This window comes from Hoplias malabaricus, chromosome 12 (assembly GCF_029633855.1).
Source record: "Hoplias malabaricus isolate fHopMal1 chromosome 12, fHopMal1.hap1, whole genome shotgun sequence".
Taxonomy (NCBI): domain Eukaryota; kingdom Metazoa; phylum Chordata; class Actinopteri; order Characiformes; family Erythrinidae; genus Hoplias; species Hoplias malabaricus.
Genome location: NC_089811.1, coordinates 19,218,525 through 19,246,169, shown reverse-complemented (window position 1 = coordinate 19,246,169; position 27,645 = coordinate 19,218,525). Strand labels below are relative to the sequence as shown.

General features: G+C 40.0%; 1 protein-coding gene and 1 long non-coding RNA gene across 3 annotated transcripts in view; one reads left to right on the top strand and one right to left on the bottom strand.

The window, feature by feature from the left end:
- plcl1 (phospholipase C like 1) overlaps positions 1-17,758 on the bottom strand; it is a 117,170-nt gene extending 99,412 nt beyond the window's left edge. Inside the window, exons 1-2 of one of the 2 annotated variants that reach the window (XM_066686235.1) lie at positions 17,625-17,713; positions 16,499-16,704 (exon numbers count right to left, since the gene is read on the bottom strand). In XM_066686235.1, coding sequence (XP_066542332.1) covers positions 16,499-16,678 — 180 coding nt within the window. In that variant the 5' untranslated portion in view covers positions 16,679-16,704; positions 17,625-17,713. Of the gene's footprint in view, positions 1-16,498 lie in introns of both variants that reach the window. The other variant, XR_010804646.1, reaches the window with a different exon arrangement.
- Positions 17,759-20,326: 2,568 nt separating this feature from the next.
- LOC136664281 (uncharacterized) lies at positions 20,327-21,690 on the top strand. Its single transcript, XR_010795107.1, has 3 exons — positions 20,327-20,564; positions 20,800-20,950; positions 21,251-21,690. It is a non-coding gene; the product is annotated as an uncharacterized lncRNA (long non-coding RNA).
- The last annotated feature ends 5,955 nt before the right edge of the window (positions 21,691-27,645 follow it).

Sequence of the window (27,645 nt, the reverse complement as noted above, 5' to 3'; positions counted from 1 at the left end):
CAGGCATTCAGAGCTCCACAGAGTTTGGCTGTTTTTTTAAACTTTATTAGGATAGAGTGATTTCTGATTGTATGGATTTGGCCGATACACATCTGGGAACATTTCAGTAGCAGAATTAAATTCCACACTGCAGAATGTGAGGTTTGAGCTGAACCTAACAAAATAAGTGTTCGTAGGTATCCAGCTCACTATTGTAGAGGTATCTTTACTCAGGTGACAGAGGTAAGGCACAATAGAAGATTTAGAATGTGGTGCAAATTGCAGGGGAGGGGTGCTTTTTTCAATTTTTAAATGCTTGCTGCTGCCCCACAGGTGAAGAGTGTAATTCATTTTCACAGCACTGTCTGGAAAATGAGGTGAACGTAAAGACAGGACAGTGGTAACCTACACAGTGCAGTTTCTGCAGTGCTGAGCCCAAAATAGCAAAAACAAAGACTCTGTTCTCTTTATTACATGTCAGTTGAGCGTCCTAATGAATTTGAAGCAGTAATTTTCAGGTAAGAATTCTACCTAGTTTTGCATTAAAGAATCTTTGACTGAACGAACCTTCAGCACAAATCAATTAAAAAGTAAAATATTACTATTTTAAATGTAATAGTTGCAATATATAAATAGGTCATTTTACAGTAATGACATTTATGACAGTTATAGATTAAAGCAACGTGTAGCATTTTTACCTTATGACTACTGCTTCACAATCATTCTGATTGTCCCCTGACCTGTGATAGGGAGAACAGAGTCTCTGTCATTGTTATTTGGGGCTCAGCACTGCAGAAACTGCACCATGTAATAGGCAAGAAACCACCTACCATTTCTCCCCCTTGATTTCAGGACAGTGCTGTAAAAGTGAATACACTTTGCAACAGTAAGAGGAACAACAATGGCAAATGTTACCAAGTGTTGCTTCATTATCTGTAACCGGTAATCCAGTTCAGGGTCACAGTGAGTCCAGAGCCTACCTGGAATCATTGGGCGCAAGGCGGGAATACACCCTGGAGGGGGCGCCAGTCCTTCACAGGGCAACACACACACATTCACTCACATACTCACACCTACAGACACTTTTGAGTCGCCAATCCACCTACCAACATGTGTTTTTGGACTGTGGAAGGAAACCGGAGCACCCGGAAGAAACCCACGCAGACAAGGGGAGAACACAGAATCTAAATCACTATTCAGTAATAGTCTCTGCAATGTTGAAAACTCTTTTATGTTTCGTTTAAAATGAGTTATTTGTTTACTGATTTACTTCATGCAAACAACAGTGTTCCTACAGTACAACTTTCAAACATGTTGAGTGAATTGATATGTATTAATACCACATATACTATCCCTAATACTGTCCAATATACTAATATTAAAGAGAAATGTAATTGTTGAGCTGGACAGGTGAAACATTTTCAGTGATGCAGGCAGATATAAAGACTGCATAAAAAGCTACTTTTAGTGAACATTTTAAGACACCCTTACATCACATGTCAGGTTCCAGGCATAAGACAAAACAGCTTTAGGTCACTGGCAAACACAACCTCTGGTGAAATAGGCTGTTTCTAAAACAGCAGTAGTACTGTCTCTTTAAATATCCCCTGAACTTCCTCCTTCCGATTTAAAGCAGGCAAACAGACAGGAGAGCTGTTATCTGAATTTTTCAAGAGAATTCAAAGAAATGGTTATTAATTTCATCATTAGCTACTTTCCTCTCTCAAATTCCCCCTTGCTCTAATTCTCTATTTTTCACTGGCATATCAGAAGTCTTTTCAGAGGTTGAGTGGCAGAGGGGACACAGGCGATTAGGAGTGTAATCCTGTTATACACACTGCTTCCAGGAACCTCTGCTCAATGCAGGTCCCCTTCTGATTCTGACAGCTTCAGAACTGAAGCAATAGTTTATATTGGCACCATTTTCCTTGCCCTCAAAAGGTAGTGGATTAATCAAAACATGATTGTTGTCTGATGTTTGACTCTAGTGTTGCAGTGGAGCTACATTCATTCATTCATTGTCTGAAACCTCTTATCCAATTCAGTGTCGCAGTGGGTCTGGAGCCTACCCGGGATCATTGGGCGCAAGGCGGGAACACACCCTGGAGGAGGCATCAGTCCTTCACAGGACGACACACACACTCACACATTCACTCACATCTACGGACACTTTTGAGTCACCACACCACCTACGAATGTGTGTTTTTGGATTGTGGGAGGAAACCGGAGCATCCAGAAGAAACCCCCATGCTGAGAACACACCAAACTCCTCACAGACAGTCACTCAGAGCGGGACTCAAACCCACAACCTCCAGGTCCCTTGAGCTGTGTGACTGTGACACTACATGTAATTGTAAAAATGGCTTATTTTTCAGTAACAACATGAGTTAAACAAATATGTAATAACAGTCTTTCACAACTGGGTAGTAAAGAGATAATCTGAGATGCACATAGTCCCAAAGTGAGTTCAGAAAAATAAGACATAATATTGGAAATACGTTCATGATTCTAGGACATTATAAACCATTTTAGAGGAGGTTTCAGATTTCATTATTTGCCCTGTTGACAATTATTTATCCATATTTTTATACATAAGGAACCCAAAATCCCAACTGACCACACAAGAGAATAAATATCTGTCAGTATACTTCCTCAACTATTCATGCACCCAAATATATATAAAACAATTAGCACCCAATGATTTAGGCTACAGACCCACCACAATCCTGAACTGGATAAGCGGTAACAGACAACGAATAAATACTAATGATAGGGGTGATTAGACTTTTGCTACCTTAACACTGACAACAATACTTTTATTTATTTTTTTATTTTTTTTACAAAAGTCTCAGGACCACATTCCTATTGGAAAAACCTGCCCTTGATCCAATGTGGCAGCTTTCAAGATGGCGGCCATGTTCCAGACATAGCCTAATAGACAGGACCCCTCACCCATTACTTGCTGGGGTATTCAGATTCAGATAAAAGGGTGTCCTGTGACTTTTGACTCACCCTGTAGAATATATCCAAAGAACTATATCCAAACTGTCAAAAAAAACAAACAAAAAAACACACATCTCCAGTGAGTCAAATTTTAATTTACTACATCATTTGAAGACAGCAGCTATTTTTTCTCACTGTGTGAAAGACAAGATTTTTTTTTTCATTCACTAATGCTCATAAGACTGACTGCTTACATGTACAGCTCAAGTATGTCTGACACATTGATCTCCAAAAATGGAAAGAAATACCTAGGTAAGAATGGTCTAAAGCCTGAATTTTGTCATGAGACCTGAAGATACAAAAAGAATATGATATTCAAAATGGAAGCACTCAGCTCAGCTAAGAGTGAGAGAGTGAGAGAGAGAGAAGGCGAACCAGACAAGCTGTTAAAAGTCTGTCCTTTTGTTGGGATCATTTGATGGGGTGCAGATGTGTGAAGAGCTATGGTGTTTAAGTGTTCCTGTCATAATTCCTCCTAAACTAAACCTCTCACACTCAAAGAGCTGAAACAGAGAGAAAGAGCACAGAACTTGCTCAGCCTTTCCTCTCACCACAGCTCTCCTTACTTACTGCTGAAGTTTTGGGAGGAGGGGACAGGACAAACCAGTTGCCATGGCAGCGTGATGTCGAGCCAGGGATTTCCAAGATGAGCTGTGGTGATGTCACTGCACTCAGACAGGAAGATTACATTCCTCCCTTCATACAATACTCCCACTTGCCCTTTACATTCACAATTCACTTAGTGAAAAAGAATACATCACATTTAAACAACGTCACAATCAGTCAAGACATCTGTCTGACACATAGTTTTCCACTGGAACTACAAGGATCATCACATACTTGCTTGGATTAGCTACTGTGTAGCTGACTTTCTTGTCCAGAGTGACTTACAATTCTAATCATATTACAGATGTAGGCAACTGTAGTGTTAGAAATCTTGCCAAAAAACTCTTATTGATGTAGTGTGCTGTGCTCACCCAGATAGGTAAGTGAACCATGGTAAAAATTAGGGATGTGTACGGTTACACAAGTGCTCATTAAACCATTGCAGGGTCACTGTTTCTATGCTGGCCGTTATTTGGGTATAGGTTATGCTGTATCAGGGAAAATCAGAGAAAAAAATATACATAACCATACTTCAGCAATTTCATATTTTATCAGGAATGTAAAGTGTGAGAGTTAGCTTGTATTTGTGGGTAGCATTATGCCAGTGTTAAACAAATGCCCGTTTTAAAACAGACAGAGTGCAACCAGCATTGGTGCAGCTCCACTGCTAACCACTGATATTAACAAGGTGCAAAAACAATTAAAATAGATTTCTGTAGCAGACTAACGTGTTAAAATATCATCCACTGAAGATAGCTGGTGTAGAACATAATGACTTAGGAATAGTCCTGTTAGCTCTATGCTAGCTCAATAGGAATGTTTTGCCTCCGAGAGCTTCTGCGCCTCCCATCACACTGCAGGTCGCTCAGGGCTGAGTGTGAGCTGTACGCTCATCATCATATAAAAGAACAGGTTGAACTGGGCTGGCTGACAAGATGAGAATGGTGTTCTTGTGCTTGATCCTTGTAGTATTTTGACACAGACATTTCAATAAGACCCCATGGATATGTGTGAACTTGTGAAAAAGGAATATATTATGTCAAGGGATGCACAGAATATTTGGCAACAAGTATTATTCAGCCAAATATGGCATTACATAAATAAATCAATGTAAATCAAATAAAATTTAATTAAATTTAAAAAAGGACTTTTAAAAGCACATTTATGGTCCAGCAAATAATTCTGCTGAATGATTATAACTGTCTCTGCTGCTTCAGAATTACATGTAATGTCATGAATGCAGAATTATAAACCTCAGCAGAGTGGTTTTAATTCGAAACAAAAGATAGGGACGAGTTAGCTTTTACAGCTGTAAAGAATGTTCGATTTGTAAGGTACAGCCTATCTCACACTAGCTGTGCCAAGCTGCATCCACAAATTCAGAGCTATTGTTTATACCAAGGCAGCACACAGGCTTCATGAGCTCTGCTTAGTCCCTCAACATCACAACATTTCACACAGTGTTCTTACAGTACTTTTAAATGTAATTGAAATTAAACCTTATTGAGAGCATTTTGAGAGCCACAGCATATCCCATGACTAGACATTTACGCAGACAGTCCTTTGGTAAACTAACAAATGCTAAGACCATGTTACCTCAGCTAGCAGTGTACAGTTCATATTTCTCAGCTTAAAAACAGCTAGTCTGTGAAGAGATTGAGTAAACTAATACCAAGCATGTTAAATAAGCCTGAATGCTTTAGTTAATTTAATTTATGTGACAATGTACATAAACATACCTAAACCTTGAATTTATCGGCTGCCACCATCCGTTCATCTGCAGGGGGTGTGGCTCTCTGTTAGTATGTTCATATTTTAAAAAGGTAGTTTTGCTTTTTTCTTTCTTTCAGAAGCAAAACAAAAATACATTAAGGCTATTTAATTCATACGATGGTGAAAAAATTGGAAAATTTATGAAAACCTGCAAAAAATATTCAGCCTTCTGTCAAATGCTTACTTTTGTTCAGTGTCAGCACTTAGTTTACAGTGCACTCCTAATTATGTCACCTTTAATTTAGATTTTCAAAATTCCAAATTTGTAAGAGGGCGACACGGTGGCGCAGCAGGTAGTGTTCCAGTCACATAGCTCCAGAGGCCTGGAGGTTGTGGGTTCGATTCCCGCTCCGGGTGACTGTCTGTGAGGAGTTGGTGTGTTGTCCGCGTGGGGTTCCTCCGGGTGCTCCGGTTTCCTCCCACAGTCCAAAAACACATGTTGGTAGGTGGATTGGCGACTCAAAAAGTGTCCATAGGAGTGTGTGAGTGAACATGTGTGTGTGTCTGTTTTGCCCTGTGAAGGACTGGTGCCCCCTCCAGGGTGTATTCCCGCCTTGCGCCCAATGATTCCAGGTAGGCTCTGGACCCACCGCGACCCTGAATTGGATAAGCGGTTATAGAGAATGAATGAATGAAGATCATGCATCCCTAATACATAGGAGAGTAGATAAACTTTATAGATAGACAGAACATTTCACAGTGTCAGAATCCACATAAGCAAGCTCATATGAGTTACTTAAAAACCTGCAGTTTGAAGCATATGTGTGTGTGGTTTATTTATGTGGTTCACATGTTGATCATTTTAATATATTTTTTAACTATTATGAAAGTTGTTTCCACGAAAGGCTGCAGACGGAAAACGCAACTTTTTTATAATGTACCTAGATAATGTACTGAAATCAAGATGTTTAAATAAATGCAGCACCTGTCCCATTTTACCAACTTTTACTCAATTAAATTCAATTTCCACATTGACATTCAAAAATAGAGCCTGTTCTTTAAACCAAAATTGACAGTAATGCTCAATTTGATTGTGTTTTCACATTGTGACGTCGTGAACCATTTACACTGGCATGATTAGTGACTCCTAAGGTCTACAGCAACTGCTTCCATACCCCTATCTTTGTAACTCCAATTCTAAACTAAAAAAACAAAGAGGTCAGGCAATCTGCACATTTAACCAAATCATACAATTCATTCATTCACTCATTTATTCATGGTCAGAGTCACGGTGGGTCCGGAGCCTACCCGGAATCACTGGACGCAAGGAGGGAACACACCCTGGTGGGGACAGCAGTCCTTCGCAGGGTGACACACACACTCACACATTCACTCACACACTTACACCTACGGACACTTTTGAGTCGCCAATCCACATACCAACTTTTTGGACAGTGAGAGGAAACCGGAGCACCCGGAGGAAACCCATGCGAGCACAGGGAGAACACAGGGAGTTTAATTGTTCAAATTGCAAATCGATTAAAATAAAAGATAAAATATGGCCAACACAACTTCGAGACTTTTAATATTTTGTGTTTTATAAATTAATAAAACTCCCAAATTCCCAGTAGAACCATCTTATTTTCACAAGAAAAAGCTATTATTTAACCAGGGTTTTTTGACATTTCCTCACAACTCTGTTTAGGAATCAGATCATAAAGACCCTAGGTGCTTCCCCTCTGTGTGCCAGACTGGGGCAAGGTAGAAAAAAAAGCTCTGACAAACTGCAGGCTGGAGCATCCAAGCCCAGCAGATTTAGGAGATGACAGCTTAATCCCAGCCACCATTATGCCAGAGTTTAGGAAGAGCTGCTGATTTACTCATGAATGTTTGCAGCAAGCAGCTTGGCAGACAGAGGCCTGAGATAATAAAAACAAAACTGGATTACATTTTAATGTGTTTATGTTGCTTGGGGTTTTTGTGTGGTCATTTACCACTCTGCCATGTGGACAAATCTTAGTTCTATCCTCAGGTAAAATGTGTTTCACTGAACATTACAATATTTACAAACCATCCACACTCCTCCCTCAACAAGACCATCTGTGACCTCACAGACTTACATCTCTGCTGCACTAAGCTTCCTATCTCTTCTCCATGCTCCACTTTGTATTATCTCAGAGTAATTACTCTTAGTTCTGCTGCCTTTCCTCATCCAGCACTCTTCCTATAATTTTGTTTGGATCGGTTTTCGTATGTTGACCCCGGTATGGCCTTTACAATAACAGATTTTAGGATACATAAAGCTTACACCAGACATGCACATCATCAACTGTGTTGGGTGTTACTATACAGGATACCAAATGCAGATAAGAGTCCTTTACAACTCTCCTTCTGTTCAAGCTAATAACAGACATACAAAGAAAATAACATCATGATTCTTGAAGAGATTTGCACAATGCACCCTATGTATTTGTGGTTTGTGAATAAGTTGTAATAGAAAAAATATACACAAGTGTCACACATTATATAAGAGGCAATTATCTGTGCCCACAAATGTTTATCAAAGTTTATGTGGTAACAGCCTCCAGTGATAGTAAAAACTTATTTACTGCTAGTATGTATGTATGTATAAATAAATAAACGTAGTTTATATCTATGTATTTAAAGATATGTTATAATACTAATAATAATAATAATAATAATAATAAGTAATCTAACATTTTTACTTTTTTTTGGGTTTTGTTTTCTATTTTTTTCTTTTCTTGCACGTTGATCACGTCTTATGAATGACTGAAATTAGAATGACTGAAAACTAAACTGGGCGGCACGGTGGCGCAGCAGGTAGTGTCGCAGTCACATAGCTCCAGGAACCTGGAGGTTGTGGGTTCGATTCCCGCTCCGGGTGACTGTCTGTGAGGAGTTGGTGTGTTCTCCCCGTGTATGCGTGGGTTTCCTCCGGGTGCTCCGTCAGTCCCACAGTCCAAAAACACACGTTGGTAGGTGGATTGGCAACTCAAAAGTGTCCATAGGTGTGAATGTGTGAGTGTGTCTGTGTTGCCCTGTGAAGGACTGGCGCCCCCTCCAGAGTGTATTCCTGCCTTGCGCCTGATGATTCCAGGTAGGCTCTGGACCCCCCGCGACCCTAAATTGGATAAGCGGTTACAGATAATGAATGAATGAATGAAAACTAAACTGAAAAAAGTAAATAAATTAAAAGTAGTCTCTTTAGGTGCTTTAGCTTTTATTAAATACTGCGAAATTGGAATTAATTCCACATGGATTTTCAAAAATATTTCCTCTAGGGTTACAAGTGCTTTAAAAGAAATATAAAGCACACATTTTAGTGAAGTAGCCCGGCAGTGGGTCCATGTTCTATTAAGAATTACTTTTATTATTATTGTATATCCTCAAATATTGGTCCTCAAAACTATTGGTCAAAAATAAGTATCTGATGCTGATAATTCTGAGCAATCATTTGCTGATCATTTTAAGTAATCATATCAGTGTGCAGGTGAGAGTGTGAGTGAATGTGTGTGTGTCTGTGTTACCCTGTGAAGGACTGGCATCCCCTCCAGGGTGTATTCCCGCCTTGCGCCCGATGATGCCAGGTAGGCTCTGGACCCCCCGCGACCCTAAATTGGATAAGCGGTTACAGATAATGGATAGATGGATGGATATCAGTGTGCATCTATCATTACTTTGGCAAATAATTATAATGAACCATGATCCTGTCCTTTTGCAAGCTCAGCACTAAAATATACAAGACAAACATTGTTACCTTTTCCTATCATACAGCTGTTTCTGAAATAAGGTGATGTATAAGATTCTACAGTGCGACTGTTGATATTTAAACTTCAACAACAAAACAAACACATCCCTCCCTTCAGTGCTTCTTCAGAAGCTCAGTTTTGTTTTGTGTTTGAGCCACCTTGTGTGCTTCCCTTTTACTGAGAAATGGCTGAGTACTATATTTCCAGTGCACAAACAAAACGGGGTCCATGAGGAAACCTTTGCTGTGTATTGGGACTGCAAACATATACAGCACCTTGAAGTTTTTATAAAACATCATGGAAAGAGCTCCAGAGGGGAAGGAGTTAAAAACTCACAGACGAATCAATTACATAACCCTGTCTCATGACATAAAAATCCTTCAAATGACTACTGACATTAATAAAATGGCAGATCAAACAGAGAGAAAAAGAAACCTCTGGAAGCCTTTGTTTTTAAGACCAGGCTTGTGTGTGTGTGTGTGTGTGTGTGTGTGTGTGTGTGTGCATGCATCCATTTGCGAAACTGGTCTGGTCTCCGTTATTTACAAAGGCTTCAGTACAAACAGTTCTACAATACAATGCAAAACTCCTGTCCATATTGGAAATATGACAAACCTGGGAGAGAGAAAACAATGAAAAATAGCCAAGAAAAAAAGTGTACTAATAATGAACTAAGAAGCTGTGAGGAAGGAGGGGTGCCACAGGTCAAAACACCCTGAGAAACTTTTGAAAATGTCCGCATTTGCATCTTCTACACATACAAGCCTAGTTTCACTTCCTCTTCCAGACATACGTTTACGTTCCTGCCTCAGTTCAGCAGTGAGGTTTTTTGTGTATAATTCACTTTTACTCTCAGGTACAAACACCACTGCGATGCTGAGAAAAACATGGTGAGTCAGTGAGTGTGCTGTGTGAGTAACCAAGAACATCACTCTGTACTCTGTGGCACCAGTAGCTGAGTGACACTAGAGGACAGAAGTGTTACTCTGCCCCCCTGCCAACACCAAGCTTACTACACACTGACACACACACACACAGCACATCACAACACAACACAACAGAAAAGCCCCCGTAACTGCAAAGATAGAAAAACACTCACAGCAGTTACATTGTCATTACTCTTGACCTGAAGCCAGCAGCACTTTGTAAAGAGTCATTGTCCAGATCTGAGAACAGAGTGTGAAAACAACAAGATAAGGCTGATGGAGGAGAGCACATTTCACTTCTTCTTTTCAGAAATGAGCAACAAACACAGGGAGGCATAACCTTCAAAAAATCAATTCATTTGTTTTAAAAACTTGACCTGTTACATGAACAGTTTTGAGAATGTCTTCTCGATAGAATTGAATGTTTATCTTAATCCACAGCCCTCTGCCCTGATCTCACCTCAATTTTGTTTGGACTAGAATTAGATTTACTGATTGCTGTTTGTTCTTTTCCATTTTCCTCATATGAAACAACTACAGGAGGAAGAGAGGAGCAGACGTTGCATATTCCATTATTTTTGCATGTGTTTCTGGGAGGGAAAATTTGCGTGTGTGTGTGTGAGAGAGAGAGACACAGAGAAAGAAAAATCATATGACCCTGAATCATGGTACAGACAAAACAAAATGGACACAGATTTGCATTCTGTGCATTCACTAAAAGCAATAATGCAACTAGTTGTCCCTGAAGACTCCACTCTGAGACATTGTCCTTCCTGTTTTCTGGATGTGTCCTTTATTTATTAGTTTGATGGTGAGAAGCTACTGCAAGTGTTAGCCAAAGGTACTTAGCAATTCCTGCATATAGGTATCGTTACACATTTAGCTATGTAATTAAGTAAATGAATTAAACATCTTGGTACCGACATACCTAATACTTAGATTGTGCAGTTCAAATAATATTAAAGATTTCCCATTATGTCATATTATTGAAAAAAAGAATGCACACAAATTTAGCTTAAAAGCCAACTACAAATCATTTAGTAAGAGTCGCTATCTAACAAAATGGTAAACAGCAGAAGCAATTAATGTCTCAATTTCAGGAACTGACAGTGATAATAACCACGTTTCACTGACAGAGCTCCTCTTTCTATAGCGCTATGGTCAACCACAGCCACTTAGTGGTCTGAAAAGTTACACAGCCTATTCATAGTCTGGATTGACTTTTAAAGTGTTTGACTAATTAATATATATATATATATATATATATATATATATATATATATATATATATACACACACACACACACACACACACACACACAGGATCACAGGATACACAAACCTGGAGATTGAATTAGGAGCATTTTCATCAACTGAGTCACAACAATGCACATAAATAAAGAGAGTAGATAACATACATATATTTCACAACTAATATTGTATATACATTTAAAAGGCAGTATTATTTTAGCTTAAGGGAGCTGTATATTTCATTTGGAAGCTACTAAATATCCGTACCTAATCTACAAAATGCTATGCTTGTGACAGGGTGACTGATGTGTCACGTCATAAATCTACTAAACATTGTAGTGTCTCACTTAAATCAGGTTAAGTTGTTTTGCCTTATTTAAAGGGAAAAATGTTTTTTTTGTGTGTATTAGCACATTAATTTGGGATTTGTAGCTCCTACCAGCCCGTAAACTGAAACAAGTTTTTTTTTTTTTTTTTAGTCAGAAAACGGGATAAAACATTGCTATTCTGATTTTGTGCTACATCTTACATAGGGTACAGACATTTTAGAACTGCCCTTCCTCATCATCAGAGTCTCTCCAATCACCGTGCTGGACAGATGTTAATGTGAGAGCGTAAAGACAAGGTTAGACAAGGTTAAACAAAAGGTTAAACTGCCGGGGTCCCAAAATGAAATGAGCTGTGGCTCATTCTCATTTAAAGGAACAGGTGCTGAAACCTGTCATTCTGAAAAGTGCTGAGCAGATAGGTAAGAAAGTGCAGTTGAGCGAGGTGCTGTGATTATTTATGTCCAACTTATGAGAAAAGGTGTTCACTGTTAGTAAAACTACATTTTGCTGGCGCTGTGGAGGCACCTTCAAGGATACATATTCAGTAGCTGTAGTTAGGGAACATAATTGTACCTTATTCTATTATTTAATCTCCAGGACTTATATTAGGTTCTGTAATGAAAGATTACAAATCTTCACCTATTCTTCTGGAGAAGGGAATGTAATGTACCTTTAGGTAACACAACTGGACTTTAAAACTGGACTGTTGCACCTTTAAAGGTACATTTACACTGTTTATACCTTTAGTGACCAATAATGTATCTTAATCGTACCAATTGTTCTGAGAGTGTACAATATGTCCCTTTTGAGACTGATTGACATCAATGAAAACTGCTTGCTTCCAGAATCAAAGTGGAGGAACAGATACATTGCAAAGTCAATCTCAACCTTCACAAAATGCATTACTGAATTATAAAATAGTGTAAACATTCAATTGCTTCATTCATTTATTTGTTTCTTGTAACTCCTTTCTCATGAACTAAATTATTTTTAGTATGAAACCTATTTTGTAAATTTACAAGATTGGCAAAGGATTTAAAGCTGCATACAATCTACCCTGGTGATACAAGGGGCCACAATGACACTTAAATCACGGCACTAAAGCTAAGACCACATTAGAGTTGAGAGCAGATATACAGCACTTTAATCCTGGTGACTTTGGACCACCTCCACCAAGGGCATAGGGAGCACAAATCAATCGGTTGTTATTATCCATTCTACACTCACAGGAAATACGCTTTTGTAGAGCAACATTCAATTACATCTTTGCTCAGCAGTGACTCGGGCCGAGACTTTTCACTCAAAGTAAATTTCTCAAAGATACAAGGACATCCTTGTGGTCACAGACTAAACACTGGATGCTGATTTCTCTTCCCAGTCATGTGTGCTCATGCATTCGCTGTAGAATATACTGGAGACTCAAATCAAGCAATAGGTCCAGTGGCCTATAACAACCCTCTCTGAAGCAGAACAAGGCTTCCAAGGAACAAGGAAAATGCTTTTGCCCATGCAACCATTTGCACTAACGACTCAAACAATACAGCCTCTGGATGCCATCTGAGAAGGGCTGGGCTTTTGGCTTAAGCTAGGCATTACTCATCCACTGGATCTAGAACAGGACGAACCCAGGCCCAGGCTGGGACAAGTCACATGAACGCTGCCCTCCCTTTCAGCTTCGCCGTGCCTGTCACTGACATCATCATCCTCTTTGCCATCTGTCAATTACCCAGTGCCGTTTCCTGCCTGCCCCGGTCTCAGACAGACCCTGTCAGGCATGTGAAGGCTTTGCTTTACTGGAAGGCAGGAAGACCTGCTCGTGTCCAGTTAACACTGAAGACTGGTCTTTCAAAATCTAACACTGGGGTGCAATGATACACAAATATCATGCTATTGTGTATTTTGGTATTTACGCCATGATGCAATAGTTTTATGGACTATGGAAGTCAGAAAAATACCATCAGTTATTTCCAGTTGCCACTACCAAATGTCAAAAGAAGGCCACAACACTTGGTAAAAACAAAACATAAAATAATAATCTTCTTATAAGACCAATTTAAAAAACAATGCTGTCCAAAGACAAGCATGTATCCCCATTTTTGTTGATTTTTAATTTACTACATCATTTGCACACAATACCTGCCCTTCACATTGTGTAAAAAATTCATGATGAATGGACCAATAGAAATGCTCAAAAATGTCTTGGAATAAAATCTTTTTACACTGATATCCATTGAAAGTAAAGACAGATTTTTACATGTTTTTCTTTGGACAGCAACAATATGTAAATGGGTATTTCTCTCATGTTCATAGTGGAAACCTTCCTATGTATACCAGAATATCAAATATTTCCCTAGCATAAAAATGTATGTCTCACAATTCCTTTCACTAAATAATAATAATAATAATGTGTGTTGTAACATCTATGACTGAGTGAGTTTGCAAATGACATAAGACACCAGGGAACTGAATATTGTTAATGTAGTAAAAAAAGAAAACATATCTAGGAAATGGTAATTTTATATCAGAAGAAATTATTTGGATGTAATTATTCAAATTCCCAGTCATCTGAACCATTTGTAATGTAATGCATTCATCATTCAGAGGAGCTAATATGACAGAAACAATTTTGCAATACACAGGGGAAAAGGACTGAAAATACTATAAGGCAACCATTAATCACTGAGTAAAAGAAGACAAATCTTACAGCAGAATGTTGCTGTCCTCAGTGATTATGTAGGGCAATGCTAGTAATGCATCAGGACAGAGATACGGAATCTTATACTTAGACATGCCACATTAACTTAGTGTTTGGTCAGAGGCTGTAAGACTGTCTCAGTTTCAGGAAATGCAACCACAGTACATACAGGAGTGCCTGGATTACTCCAATCAGACAGAGTTTCAAGACTTCCAGAGACTTTTTGTGTGAAACCTGATTATAGGATTGTAGTATTTCAAAATTATAGATAATCGTCATTAAACTTTGCTGAACTTCAACATTAATGCCATATCTATTGACCATACAGGAGCGCCTTTAAGCAGGCATGATTTGGATGGTGGAACATTCTCAGCGCTGCAGTGACACTGATGTTGTGGTGTGTTAAGTGTGTATTGTGCTGTAATGAGTGGATCAGACACAACAGGGCTGCTTGAGTTTTTAAAGCCCTCAGTGTCACTGCTGGACTGAAAATATTCTACCAACTGCATCCTGTGTCTGCTGATGAAGGATTAGAGGACAATCAACACAAACTGTGCAGCAACAGATGATTTACTGACTATACACAAGGTGGACCAATGCAGGAGGAGTGCCATGAAGAGTGCAGCGTGGACAGTGAGTTTTCTAACAAACAGTGTTTTCTAAAAATTCAAGCACTGTCTGATCCACCCCGTACCACAGCAACACACACTACAACACCAGCACAACGTCAGTGTCACTGCAGTGTTGAAAATGATGCACCACCCAAATCATAATTGTTCTGTGGTGCACCTGTGAGGGTCCTGACTATAAAAGAGCAGTGTGAAACTGGGATAAGAATGTATGCTGAGAAACATGGGTAATTGTAGAACTACAAAGTGCTTCTGTATGGTCAGTGGAGTTGAAGAAATTGACAGTGAGTGAAGATACAAAGTAGTAGTTTCCTAATCCAATGATCTAGTGTAGAAGAAAGGATGATATTCAGCTTTTCTAAATTAACACCAAAATTACAAGAGGCAGAAAACATTTTTGCTAACTATAAAACATGTATTTCCAAAACTGTAAATTTTAAGGAGAAGAAATGAAAAAGTTCTTAAATATTTATATATTTTAATGTAATGGTATATTATTCCAAAACATTTTAGGCTATTTCTATTTGTCCATCTTTTGTGCCACTTTCAAGCAGTGTACGGAGCAGCTGATGGGTCCAAATGAGGTCAAAAAATGCAAACCAGAAAAAACATGAAGGCCCAAAGCTTTTTTACAACAGTGAAGTATGTTGTTGCCCAAACACTTTCCTGGATTATTCACTTAGTCATTGCACTTTAGTCGCAGGTATGAATATTGCAACATTTTGACTGTTTTGTTCTGTGAGCATTATGCAGAGCAGTGTTTCCCAACCCTGGGCCCAACCAGCTCACTGACGATCCCTAACTGAGCTAAAGAAGGCATGTTAAACCAGGGAAAGCATCAATGTAGTCATATGGGAAACACTGATGTAGACAAAGTATTAGATACAGTTATAATAGACCATCAGGTAATACATCACATAGAGTCCTGTTCTGGTCAGACGTGCTGTATTGTAGGAAGGACAATGTGATAAGTCATAAAGAAGAGTGTGTTAAGTATAAGATGTGTGTTGGGTCGGGCAGAACAGTGTTATATGATAAATGTGCTAACTAGGATAAAGATGGGCATGGGCTATTCATGGGTCCTAGGTAGGATGTCTGTATCAGGTAAAAGTTTGGCAGCCCAAAAAATGGTCTAAATATGGGAACACATGGGCCCATAGTGTGTTATATTAATTTAAAGATATTTTATACAGCTCTTGAGTCCCAGTGTGTGTATGGATTGAGTGTTCTAAGTAGTGTGGATTGTAAAGCATCCTTGGGTATTTAGAAAGGGGCTACATAAGTGTAAAGATAGATTAAGGCCAACTTGGGGCCAACATTTAACCAGAGGACCAAACTTGCAGGGGCCCTGCTTGGCTGCCCATATGGGCCTCACATTGGGGTGTTAGCTGGGACATTACCTTATGGTTTTAAGCTCTTGAGAACTAGACTTAAAAATAGATGTGGTTAAAGAGTAAGAAAGGTCAACTTAGGGTGATACGCGTGGTCCTTGGACACGCCCCTTGATAGTTTAGGGCCTGAATAATGTTAAAATTAGAATCATAGCAAAAAATCTGAACCCCTCTAGCAAAACATCACACTCCCCCTTGATGATTACCTTGATGATACTGCTCCTCCGGGGTGCGGTCTTGGCAGTCTCCAGCAGCATAGACTCGGAGTCTCTGTCCACGGTGAGAACCACTCCACTCCGCCGTCCTCCGCGGCTCAGTCTCGGTGGCATCATGTCCGGAGCACCGTCCCCACACACTCCGTCCCCAACACAGTCCCTCTCGCACATCTCAGCAACTGCCTCGACCCTTTACACTAAAGAAAATGAAGTGAAATCTCTTGCTTTCTTCCTTTGGGTCTGCTCTCAAAACCACAAGGGTCTTAATGAGTTCAGAGTGAATGCACGGATTTGGAAGGCAATCAGACACTCCGGATCATCCCAAGATCCGCAGCAGGAGGCTTTACTGGCTAATTACTTCAGTTTTCGGACCTGAGAGGTGGTCGATGCTAGTGGTGTCTTCCGAGCCCATCACACACAGGTGTTAACCTTTAGAGACCCCCATAACCATTTATTACTACATTTCTAGAGGCAAACATGAGCAGTTCGGTCCAGATTTGGTGTTGTTGGCTGTGATATATTGCTTTGGTATTGAGGCTTATTACTTCGTGCCAATTTTATGTTTTTTCGTTACTCTATTCGACAGTCTCTCTCCACGTTAAACACACATAAACAGACTGGAGATAGAGGAACTGGGAGAGACAGAGAGATAGAATTATGTATGCTATTTTTGGACAAAGTTTAAGTGTGAACTGTAGCTGATATAAAATTGGTCGTTAAGTTCTAGTCCTGTTTTCTCCGGGAAAATTGTTGGGGCTAACACCTGTGCCACCGTCACAAGTTTAAACTCCAAGCGGCATAGACAAATTAAGGCGAATTTGCGTTTAATAAAGATTCCTAAGCCTTTATAAAAACGAGTTTACAGCCTTTAAAATCTCCCCGAAGCCTAGAGATGAGCCCTCGCCTCGCGGTGCAACAAGTCTCTCCTTACGTCGCCGACGTTATCAGCCAAAACACCCCGAGAAAAGAGTCTGTAAACACCGTGAACGAGGAAAAAAAGGCTCGTTAACCGTAAAAGGATGAAGTTGAAGAAGAGTCTCTCCGAGAACCGTGCGTTTCGAGACTACACATCCAACACCAAACAAAAAATAATGGTATTAAAGCCTTCTCCACTCACTTTAGCAGCTGACAGGTTACCGCTCGCTGTGTGAGTGAAGCGCTCTCTCTCTCTCTCTCTCTCTCTCTCTCTCTCTCTCTCTTTCTCTCCTCATCTCTGTCCGATGGAGCTCAGCTTTGAAAACTGGGCGAGTTTCTCACCTCGCGCCGGAGCCCAGTCAAACAAAACCAGATAAAAATACAACACTGACACTCAGCCCGCCCCCAGCTGCTGACTGACACCTCATTCGACCTATTAGGGTCCTACCGCTGTCTCATATGCAAATCTCCGATCTGGCTGGCAGAAGGGCGGAGCTTAACCGCGTCCACGAAATGGGGCTCAGTGTTGAGGGGAAGCAGCTGCTGCGTTCAGACAGAAAACACAGTAAGTTTGCTCCTCGATGGCGGCTGTGGTTTTCGAGGAGTCAAGACCGATTTCTGTCCGTTAAAACTACACGTTTGAACGTGTTTGAGTGTTAATAGAATCTGAAAATTGCAAAAAAGCGCCCATATGAAGCATAGCATTGAAGTATTTTAAAAATGACCGTTGTATTGTGTATCTGCCAGAGAGACCTTCTCATGATTCAGGGAGACCATCTGACAGCTTTTTTTGTTGTTTGTGGTTCAAGGCAGATGTTTCTTTGCCAAAGCAGTGATATGAGAGCTTGTTTCTGTCAGGGTTTGAATCCAGGCAAATATCAGTGAAATATTCAGTCAGCAGTCTATGGAAATAACCTAATCTTGAAATGCTGAAAGTTTCTTGTTGAAGAGGTTGGCATATCCTACACTGTTCGTCCCAGATAAAAAAATTTCTGGCTCTGGCCTAGCCAACATCCTCAGTTTTCATCCGGGTGGATAGATGGACAGATAGATATAGCTCAAATACACACAAGAATCACACCACATGCCCAACGGAATCATTGCAAAGGAGTGAGCCAGTGGGTGGTAACCCGTTTACAGCCATTACAAACTGCAATTTAGTAATAATGTGGTCTCCACCAGAAATTGTTGGACCCACATGGCCCAAGTTTAATCTGCAATTTACCAATGTCAACACTGCCATTTCTCGGCCAGAAGTAGGACGATCTGCTTTATGATAGGTGGGGCAAATAAGCATGGTTTACTGTGGGAAATTTTCAGTTCACATGCAGTTTGCCAGTGCTGAGAGTGGGTAGCCAAAAGTGGTTCATACAAATATCCTAAGGAAGTTATTTATTTCCTTGATTCTTTTACAATGGCTGGGTCGATATTTGCAAATTGCAAATTGATTCATGTTCTTTTTTTTGTTTTGTTTTTGTTGTTTTCCCCATTCTCCTGTTATCCTTTAAACAGGCTGGTTTTAACTTAATAAGAAATTGGTGGCATTTGTGGCATCACAAAAACTAGGAACTCCAAAAAAAAAAAAAAAAAAATTCTGCTTGTCTGGAGTTACTATTTTTGAAAACAACCATGCAAGATCTAGTAGACCAGTACCATCACCAAAATACCACACTGTCTTTTAAAGGCAGAAGGAAATGTAATTCCGTTTTTGTTTTAAATCTGTCTCTATCCATCCATCTTTCCACTGTGAGAAGACATCAAACATAAGTTATAATATCATGTCTGACTGGAAATCAAATCAATTATGGGTTGTCTCTTAATCTTGCACAAAGACTGAGGGACGTTTAGTTTGCTGTGATTTGGGCCCTTTCAGCTCCATGTGTCTGTGAAACTAAATGAAGTTGCCATTGTTACAAGTGTTGTACTCCATACTTCATAGTTTAATCTCTCCCAACACACACACACACACACACTCACTCACTCACACAAAAATATGCTGTGCAGCTGGGTTTTTTCACATGATTAAACTAAGAAGTCTACATATTTTTTTCCCAAAAAGAACATATTAAAAGCCCAGTAGAGGGGGTGAGAGCAGGTGAACTCTGACTGTGGAATGTAGGCTCAGCATGACGGTTATTAGCATGGTTCCCTGAACTCTCACACATTTCTGTGGCTAGTCACTAGCATCTGCATGTTAATGTTATTTTCCAAGTGGGGTATTAATACTTTGGATATATGCAATATGGTTAGTTTTGCAGCACTATTTCCATCAATCTTTACAGGAACCAAAACAAGCTAACAGATCACAAAGGTCATGCTTGTGTGACTTGGAAATATGCAAAATTATCTTTAGTAAGGACTACAGCAGCAGAAGAGCTTGTTAGAAGAAGAATTGGCTTTGGGTCCTAGGCCTGCCAGAAAAAGTGGCTTGGTGTAAGGTGTGTTAACTGCTCAAGGTTTGAAATATTCCTACAGACTTGCACAGGCCTGAACTTTCTCCTTTTTTTTTTAGTTTGCTCTTACACACACACACACACACACACACCATGTACATAAATGTTGTTTGTCAAGTAACCTGTACATATAATACTTTTTAATAACCACCTTACGTTCATAAAATTTCCAGGCCAACCAGAAAATATTTATTTTTCAGGAAATATTTCTGAGGACTGAATACGACTGAGTAAATGTAACTCCTAACAACCAAGTCTTGGATCCCCACCAATATTGCATAACTTACTGAATTTAGTTTTTTTGCTTATACTTAATTTATTTATTACATAAATGAAATAGTTTTCATGTCTCAGACTTAGAAGAAAATAAGAAGGTACATGCTTCAAATCTGAAACAATTCAATGTGTTTCTGTGTGTCCTATTAGTGAGAGAAAAAGTTGTGGGTGATGTGGATCTGGAAGTATGTATAGCCCTAAAAAGCTGTCATGACAAAAGAAAAGACAAAAAACAAGAAACTTTATGAATCAAACAAAGAAGCTGCTGTTTTTATCAGAAGAATGGATTATCCATGGCAGAGCCAAAGCATCAGCATCACTGAATATGTTTGGGATTACTTGGATGACAAGAAGTAGAACATACTACATATTTTTTGAAAACAGAAATCAAAAGAATAGAAGCTGTAATCATGGTATGTAGAAAACCTTAATACAGAAAAAGTCAACAGGTATTTATATAAATTATAAGATATTACCTGAGTTCAGTATGATATATTATTTTTGGTTTGGTTTTAAGTTTTCTGCTTTTCTTGATTTTCAACATTTAATTCTGCCGTGATTTGGGCAGCCATGGTTTTATGTTTTTTGGATACAATCCGGGTTAGCACCCAAACATCCCTTTCAAACAGCTTCCTCTTGCATCCACAGTTAATCCTGTTGGATGTGTTTTGTCCTTCTTGGAGGTATGCTGACATTACCCTGGATACCGTGGCTCTTGATACATCACAAAGACTTGCTGACTTGGTCACAGATGCGCCAGCAAGACGTGCACCAACCATTTGTCCTCTTTTGAACTCTGGTATGTCACACATAATGTTGTGTGCATTGCAAAATTTTGAGCAAAACTGTGCTCTTACCCTCTGCTAATTGAACCTTCACACCTTGCTCTTAACTTAGAATTAGATATAAAATTAAAATAAAAGAATGGTAGCCTCTGATCTTACACAGTACTTTACATTAGACCACTTGAAGGCATACATTCTCCTGATTGGTTTTTAGGGCTGATTAAAATATTTTGCCCGTCACATTTTTCTGTTATCTCTGTGTGCGTGTGTGTGTGTGTGTGTGTGTGTGTGTGTGTGTGTGTGTGTTTACGCAGGACCAGATTTGGCTCAGTCATTTGGAAGTAGACTATGGCCTTAGTGAAAAAGCCAGTAATCAGCTGTTTTGAATGGCCTTCTCTGTTTGTTCCCACCATTGTCAACTTTTCAAAGAACTGCACTCTAATCAGTACAGTACTAATTCAGTGGCCTTTTACAGTGTAGGTCAGAAGTAAGCAGATAGGAGATTAATCATATATCAAACAAAGATCATGTTTTATAGCTTACCTAGAATGAAGTTTATATACATAAATATGTCAGAGAAATGGACAATAATTATCCAGATCCACTGTACAGAGATGCATTATTCTGAGAAACGTGGAACAGTGACCTCAGGTGAACCACGAAGGTTATTACTGAGATAATGGGAATACTTTTATTCTTTCTTTTCCTTTTTTTCCATAAAAAGCTTTCATATTTTAATACTTTAAAAGTGTGTCATGCCTGTCCATCAAACATCTGGCCTTTTGTATAAAATCACTTCAGGGGAAAAAGAAGGGCATTATTTTGGACTATAGCAGCATTATTCTGCAAACATGACCAGTAATTCTCAGATCCAGCTTACATAAACTCATATGTAGTCCATATTTTTGTAGGCTTTTAATACTGACCTTGGGCCCCCTTCCAACCCCACATTGCCTTGATATGGAAAGCAAAAGCTGGTTCTCCTTCACTCTTCTGAGAACTGAGAATTGTTGGCACTTAACAAGCCCCTGGATAGAAAGAACTCAGTGTGCGGGCCTGTCAGGGCTGTTCAAAACTGTAAATATTTGAACACTATACAACTCCAAAATACCCATGGCTTTTTTTTTGAGTAGTTTTGGGAGCGGTAACTGAGCTGGAATGTTTTGTGTGAAGTTTTGTCATGTCCACAAGCAACTGCTCCCTAAACCACAACAACAGATGCATGTGGATGGGAGAGAGAAGTGTCAGATGTGTGTCAGGGTCGTGTTGTTTTTAATCCTACCATCATTCACTCCTCTGCTCTTCCTCCCTTGCATGTTGCTTGGCTAAAGGACGAAGGCATGTGCAGGTGCAAGGCTCTTAACATACTGATGAGCACAAGCTAGGTCTACAGTTCCTTAAAAAGCATTTCCTGAAGTGCTGACCACATAGTAGGACCACAGCACCTGATATTGACTTGTTTTGAGCTGAAATTTCAAAAACACGTAAAGATTTTCTTATTACAAAAGAAAACCACAAATAATTTAAATTTGATATTCATGATTTGCTCCGGGTGACTCTCTGTGAGGAGTTGGTGTGTTCTCCCCGTGTCCGCGTGGGTTTCCTCCGGGTGCTCCGGTTTCCTCCCACAGCCCAAAAACACACGTTGCAGGTGGATTGGCAACTCAAAAGTGTCCGTAGGTGTGAGTGAATGTGTGTGTGTCTGTGTTGCCCTGTGAAGGACTGGCGTCCCCTCCAGGGTGTATTCCTGCTTTGCGCCCGATGATTCCATGTATATATATACAGGGGTTGGACAATGAAACTGAAACACCTAGTTTTAGACCACAATCATTTATTAGTATGGTGTAGGCCTTCAGGATACAATGTTTGAACCAGAATGGTTTGGTAGTCCTTGGCAGTGACGTGCCCATCTAGCACAAGTATTGGGCCAAGGGAATGCCATGATATGGCAGCCCAAACCATCACTGATCCACCCCCATGCTTCACTTTGGGCATGCAACAGTCTGGGTGGTACGCTTGTTTGGGGCTTCTCCACACCGTAACTCTCCCGGATGTGGGGAAAACAGTAAAGGTGAACTCAGCAGAGAACATTACATATTTCACATTGTCCACAGCCCAAGATTTGCGCTCCTTGCACCGTTGAAACCGACATTTGGCATTGGCATGAGTGACCAAAGGATACCGTGGCTCTTGATACATCACAAAGACTTGCTGTCTTGGTCACAGATGCGCCAGCAAGACGTGCACCAACAATTTGTCCTCTTTTGAACTCTGGTATGTCACACATAATGTCCAACTACGTACAAGGGCTACGTACAAACACTGGACCGTTTTCCAGCATGCAAACTGACTGGAGAGCTAGCAAATGGTGAGGAAACATTCTCTGACTTTATATATATATATATATATATATATATATATATATATATATTTAAAAAAACAATCTTTCTGTGTTTGCCATGGCCAAGAAATAGCATCTGGAGGCATTTGGATGGTGATGAGACCTCAGAATTTTAAAAAGCATGAAAAAAGATGATGATGTTACTCTATAGCTGCTCTATAGGTTGGTAACGGGTGACCCTAGGAACATAGCTTTAGGGGTGCTAGGCACCCAGTCTCCTGCAGACTCCACATAGACAACACCCCATGCCTACATATGTAATTTCACTACAATATATAGGAAGTTCTACTTTTGGCCTGTTCATATAAGATATTCTACAGCTAAATCAGTTACTATTTAGGAAAGATTAATTCAGCATTTAGTCAAACCTTTTATAAGGGCATCTGATAACCTTACCGTGGGCATTGAAGGCACTTTATTTTCACTTTTCTCACGTGATTCTGGCTGTTTTATCTTGAAAACAATCGAATATCCATGGCTGACTTGCTGACCACACACACACACAAGACACATTAGGAGTTAGGTGCATCATTTGTCTCATCATGTACTCTACCAGTGGTACAACAGCTTGATTGAAAACCAGCAAAGTGCAACAGTCAAAAAAAAAGTCTGATATCTAGCTAACTCCTACTTAACATTAATAACATAAAGACTGCAGTGTGATTCAGTAAAGTAAACTCAGTTCAGTAAACATGAGGTTTGAACTGGACTGCTGTTAATTATAACGCATTGGTACTGACTTAGTGATAAGAATCCAAAAATGGACTCAAATTAGGGGTGCTTAAGTACCCTTCACAGGGCAACACACACAGTCACACATTCACTCACACCTATGGACACCTTTTGAGTCTCCAGTCCACCTACCAACATGTGTTTTTGGGCTGTGGGAGGAAACCAAAGCACCGGGAGGAAACCCACACGGACAAGGGGAGAACACACCACACTCCTCACAGACAGTCACCCAGAGCGGGAAACGAACCCACAACCTCCAGGTCCCTGGAGCTGTGTGACTGCAAGACTACCTGCTGCGCCACTGTACTGCCTCTCTGTATACATTGTTATAAAATGTTATACAGCCGTTTGGCTGTTCCTGCACCCGTTTAGAAGAAGCTGTTTTGATCGCTCGGGTTTTCCTGTTTACTCATTTCTACTGTTATTTCTGTATTTATATCTGTTTTTATAACCTACTAACCATCCATAGATCTATCTTTTAGATTGTCTCCGCAGGAATATTTATTACAGAGGCACTAAAACTGCCACCGGACCCTGGAGTAACGTTCTTGGTGTAAGTTACTAAAATCAACTAAAAGCGGTAAGTACCTGCAATTCCATGGCTACTACTGGCTGTTTTGTCTGCTCAGAGTGTGGCATGTTTAGTTTAACGCCCTTTTCCACCTCTAGCAACAAAGATAGTGGTTGTGTTTGTACTAAGTGTCAGCTAGTTAGCTCTCTGGTGGATAAAGTGGACCAGCTAAAAGTGCGCATCCGGAGTTTATTATTGTCAAGGGATAAACAGCGAGATTCAGTGTTAGCAACTCCGGGTGCCTTAGGGAGAGTTAGCACCCCCACGACTCCGGCGTTAGAGCCCTCACAGCGGGGTGAATGGGTGACGTCTCGGCGTCATAGCCGGAAAGCTAAGGCTGATGTTAACGCTGAGGCCAAAGCTAGCCCACCGGGACACCACACTCCTCCGATTCGCGTGTCAAACAGGTTTGCCCCGCTCAGCGAAGCACCCGCTGAGGAGCCTGTTAAGAGTGCTCTGGTTATAGGAGACTCTATTGTTCGACACGTGAAATTAGCTACTCCTTTAGGGGCGCCGGCAGTAACAGTTAGCTGTTTATCGGGAGCCAGAGAGCCGGATATTAGTGGCAACCTTAGACTGTTAGCTAATAGGAGATATTCAAGGGTAGTCATTCATGTAGGGGCCAATGATATTCGTCTGCGGCAGTCTGAGGTAACTAAGGGTTAATATTACAGAGGTGATTAAACTGGCCCAGACGATGTCTGATGCCGTAATCTGCTCTGGTCCCATACCAATGCGGCGTGGCACTGAAGCTTACAGCAGACTTTGGCCGTTAAACTGCTGGATGTCCAAGTGGTGTTCCAAAAATCAAGTGGGCTTTATAGACAATTGGTTACGTTTCGAGGGCAAGCCTGGTCTTATAGGTAGGGATGGTATCCACCCCATGCGGGAGGTTGCTGCCTTACTTTCTTGCAGCATAGCACATAGTCTTTTAGTTAGTCAGCAGAGAAGTGTAGACAGCTGCTGACAATCCAGACCCGGGACCAGGCCACAGACAGACAGGCTAAACCGACCGTCTGCGAACTGTCTTGAGGCGTCACCCAGGTTCAACTGTATTGAGACTGTGTCTAATCAATATTAAGTCATACACAACACCTAGCAGCAACACCTCAGAACTAAAATTTGGGTTACTCAACATAAGATCACTAAACTCAAAAGCACTCATCGTAAATGATATTATAAGTGATCATAAATTCAATGTTTTCTGTCTCACGGAAACGTGGGTTAGACCAAATAAATATTTAGCACTAAATGAAGCCACCCCCCTAGGCTATAATTATGCACATAGCCCAAGAATATCAGGCAAAGGAGGTGGAGTATGTGTAATTTACCAAAATACCCTAGAAATTAGTCTTAAACAATGTGACACCTTCACTTCTTTCGAGGTTCTCTCCACTATTATTACAAATCCGGTTACAATAAAGGACGCATTTTTATTATGCAACTTTTACAGACCACCAGGGCCTTACTTAGAATTTCTGAAAGAATTCAGCGATTTTGCTACAAACCTAACGGTGTGCAATCATAAAGTTATAATTGTAGGAGATTTCAATATTCATTTTGAGAAGGAAAGTGACCCACTAAAAAAGGCATTTACCTCAATCTTAGACTCTGTTGGTATTACTTAAAATGTAACAGGGCCTACACACTACTGCAGTCACACTTTAGACTTAGTTCTGACACTAGGTCTTAACATTGACAAAATTAATATCTTATCACAATCCTCAGCAATCTCCGACCATTACTTAATTTCATATGAGCTACGTCTTAGCCATAATATATGTAAGAACCCTCGCTATTCTACAAGGCATATAATAAAACCATCTACTGCCCTACAATTTATAGAAAACCTCCCAGAACTATCAACCCCAGTTCCAACTCCATCAGACCCAATGGACCTAGATGTACTAACTGATTACCTAGAAAATACCTGTTGATCTACTTAAACATAACACCACTTAAACATAAAAGTATAAGACAGAAAAAGCTCGCACCATGGTATAATGATAAGACCCGTACTTTAAAACAAACATTACGAAAACTAGAGCGGAAATGGCGATCAACCAAGCTTGAAGTGTTCCATTATGCCTGGAAGGACAGCCTTATAGAGTATAGAAATGCCCTCACTAAAGCTCGCTCAGCATATCTGGCCTCGCTGATCTCCAATAATAAAAATAATCCGAGAGCACTGTTTAGTGTGTTTTCTAGAATTACAAAAAATCAAGCAGGTTCTGAACAACTAATTCCAGCAACTCTCACCAGTAAAGATTTTATGGACTTTTTTAATAATAAAATTGAGAATATTAGACAACAAACTCAAGCCACAGGATTAAATCTGTCCTGGCTGCCACCTGATGTGAATGATATAAAATATAATGTAACTGTAAAAGAAAGACTTGAAACCTTTTACCCACTCCCACAATTAGAACTAGAGAAGATTATCACCTCCACAAACTGTACAACTTGCACACTTGATGCAATTCCCACTAAATTGCTCAAAGAAGTACTACCAGCTATTATCGATCCTTTTTTAACTATAGTAAACTCATCCCTTAGCCTGGGCCATGTACCCAAAGCTTTTAAACTAGCAGTTATTAAACCTATGATCAAGAAACCAAATCTTGATGCTAGTACACTGTCTAATTACAGGCCTATTTCAAATTTGCCATTTCTGTCCAAGATCTTAGAAAAAGCCGTGGCCCAACAACTTAGTTTATATCTACATAAGAATCATATATATGAAAAATTCCAATCTGGATTCAGGCAACCTTATAGTACAGAGACAGCTCTAGTCAAGATAACAAATGATCTTCTTCTTGCCTCTGATCAAGGCCACGTATCCCTGTTGGTGCTTCTTGAATTCAGCGCAGCCTTCGATACAATAGACCACAATATTCTCCTAGAAGGGTTAGAAAACATGGTTGGAATCACAGGGACAGCCCTATTATGGTTCAAATCTTACTTAACGGAATGTTATCAATTCGTAAAAGTAAACAATCTAAATT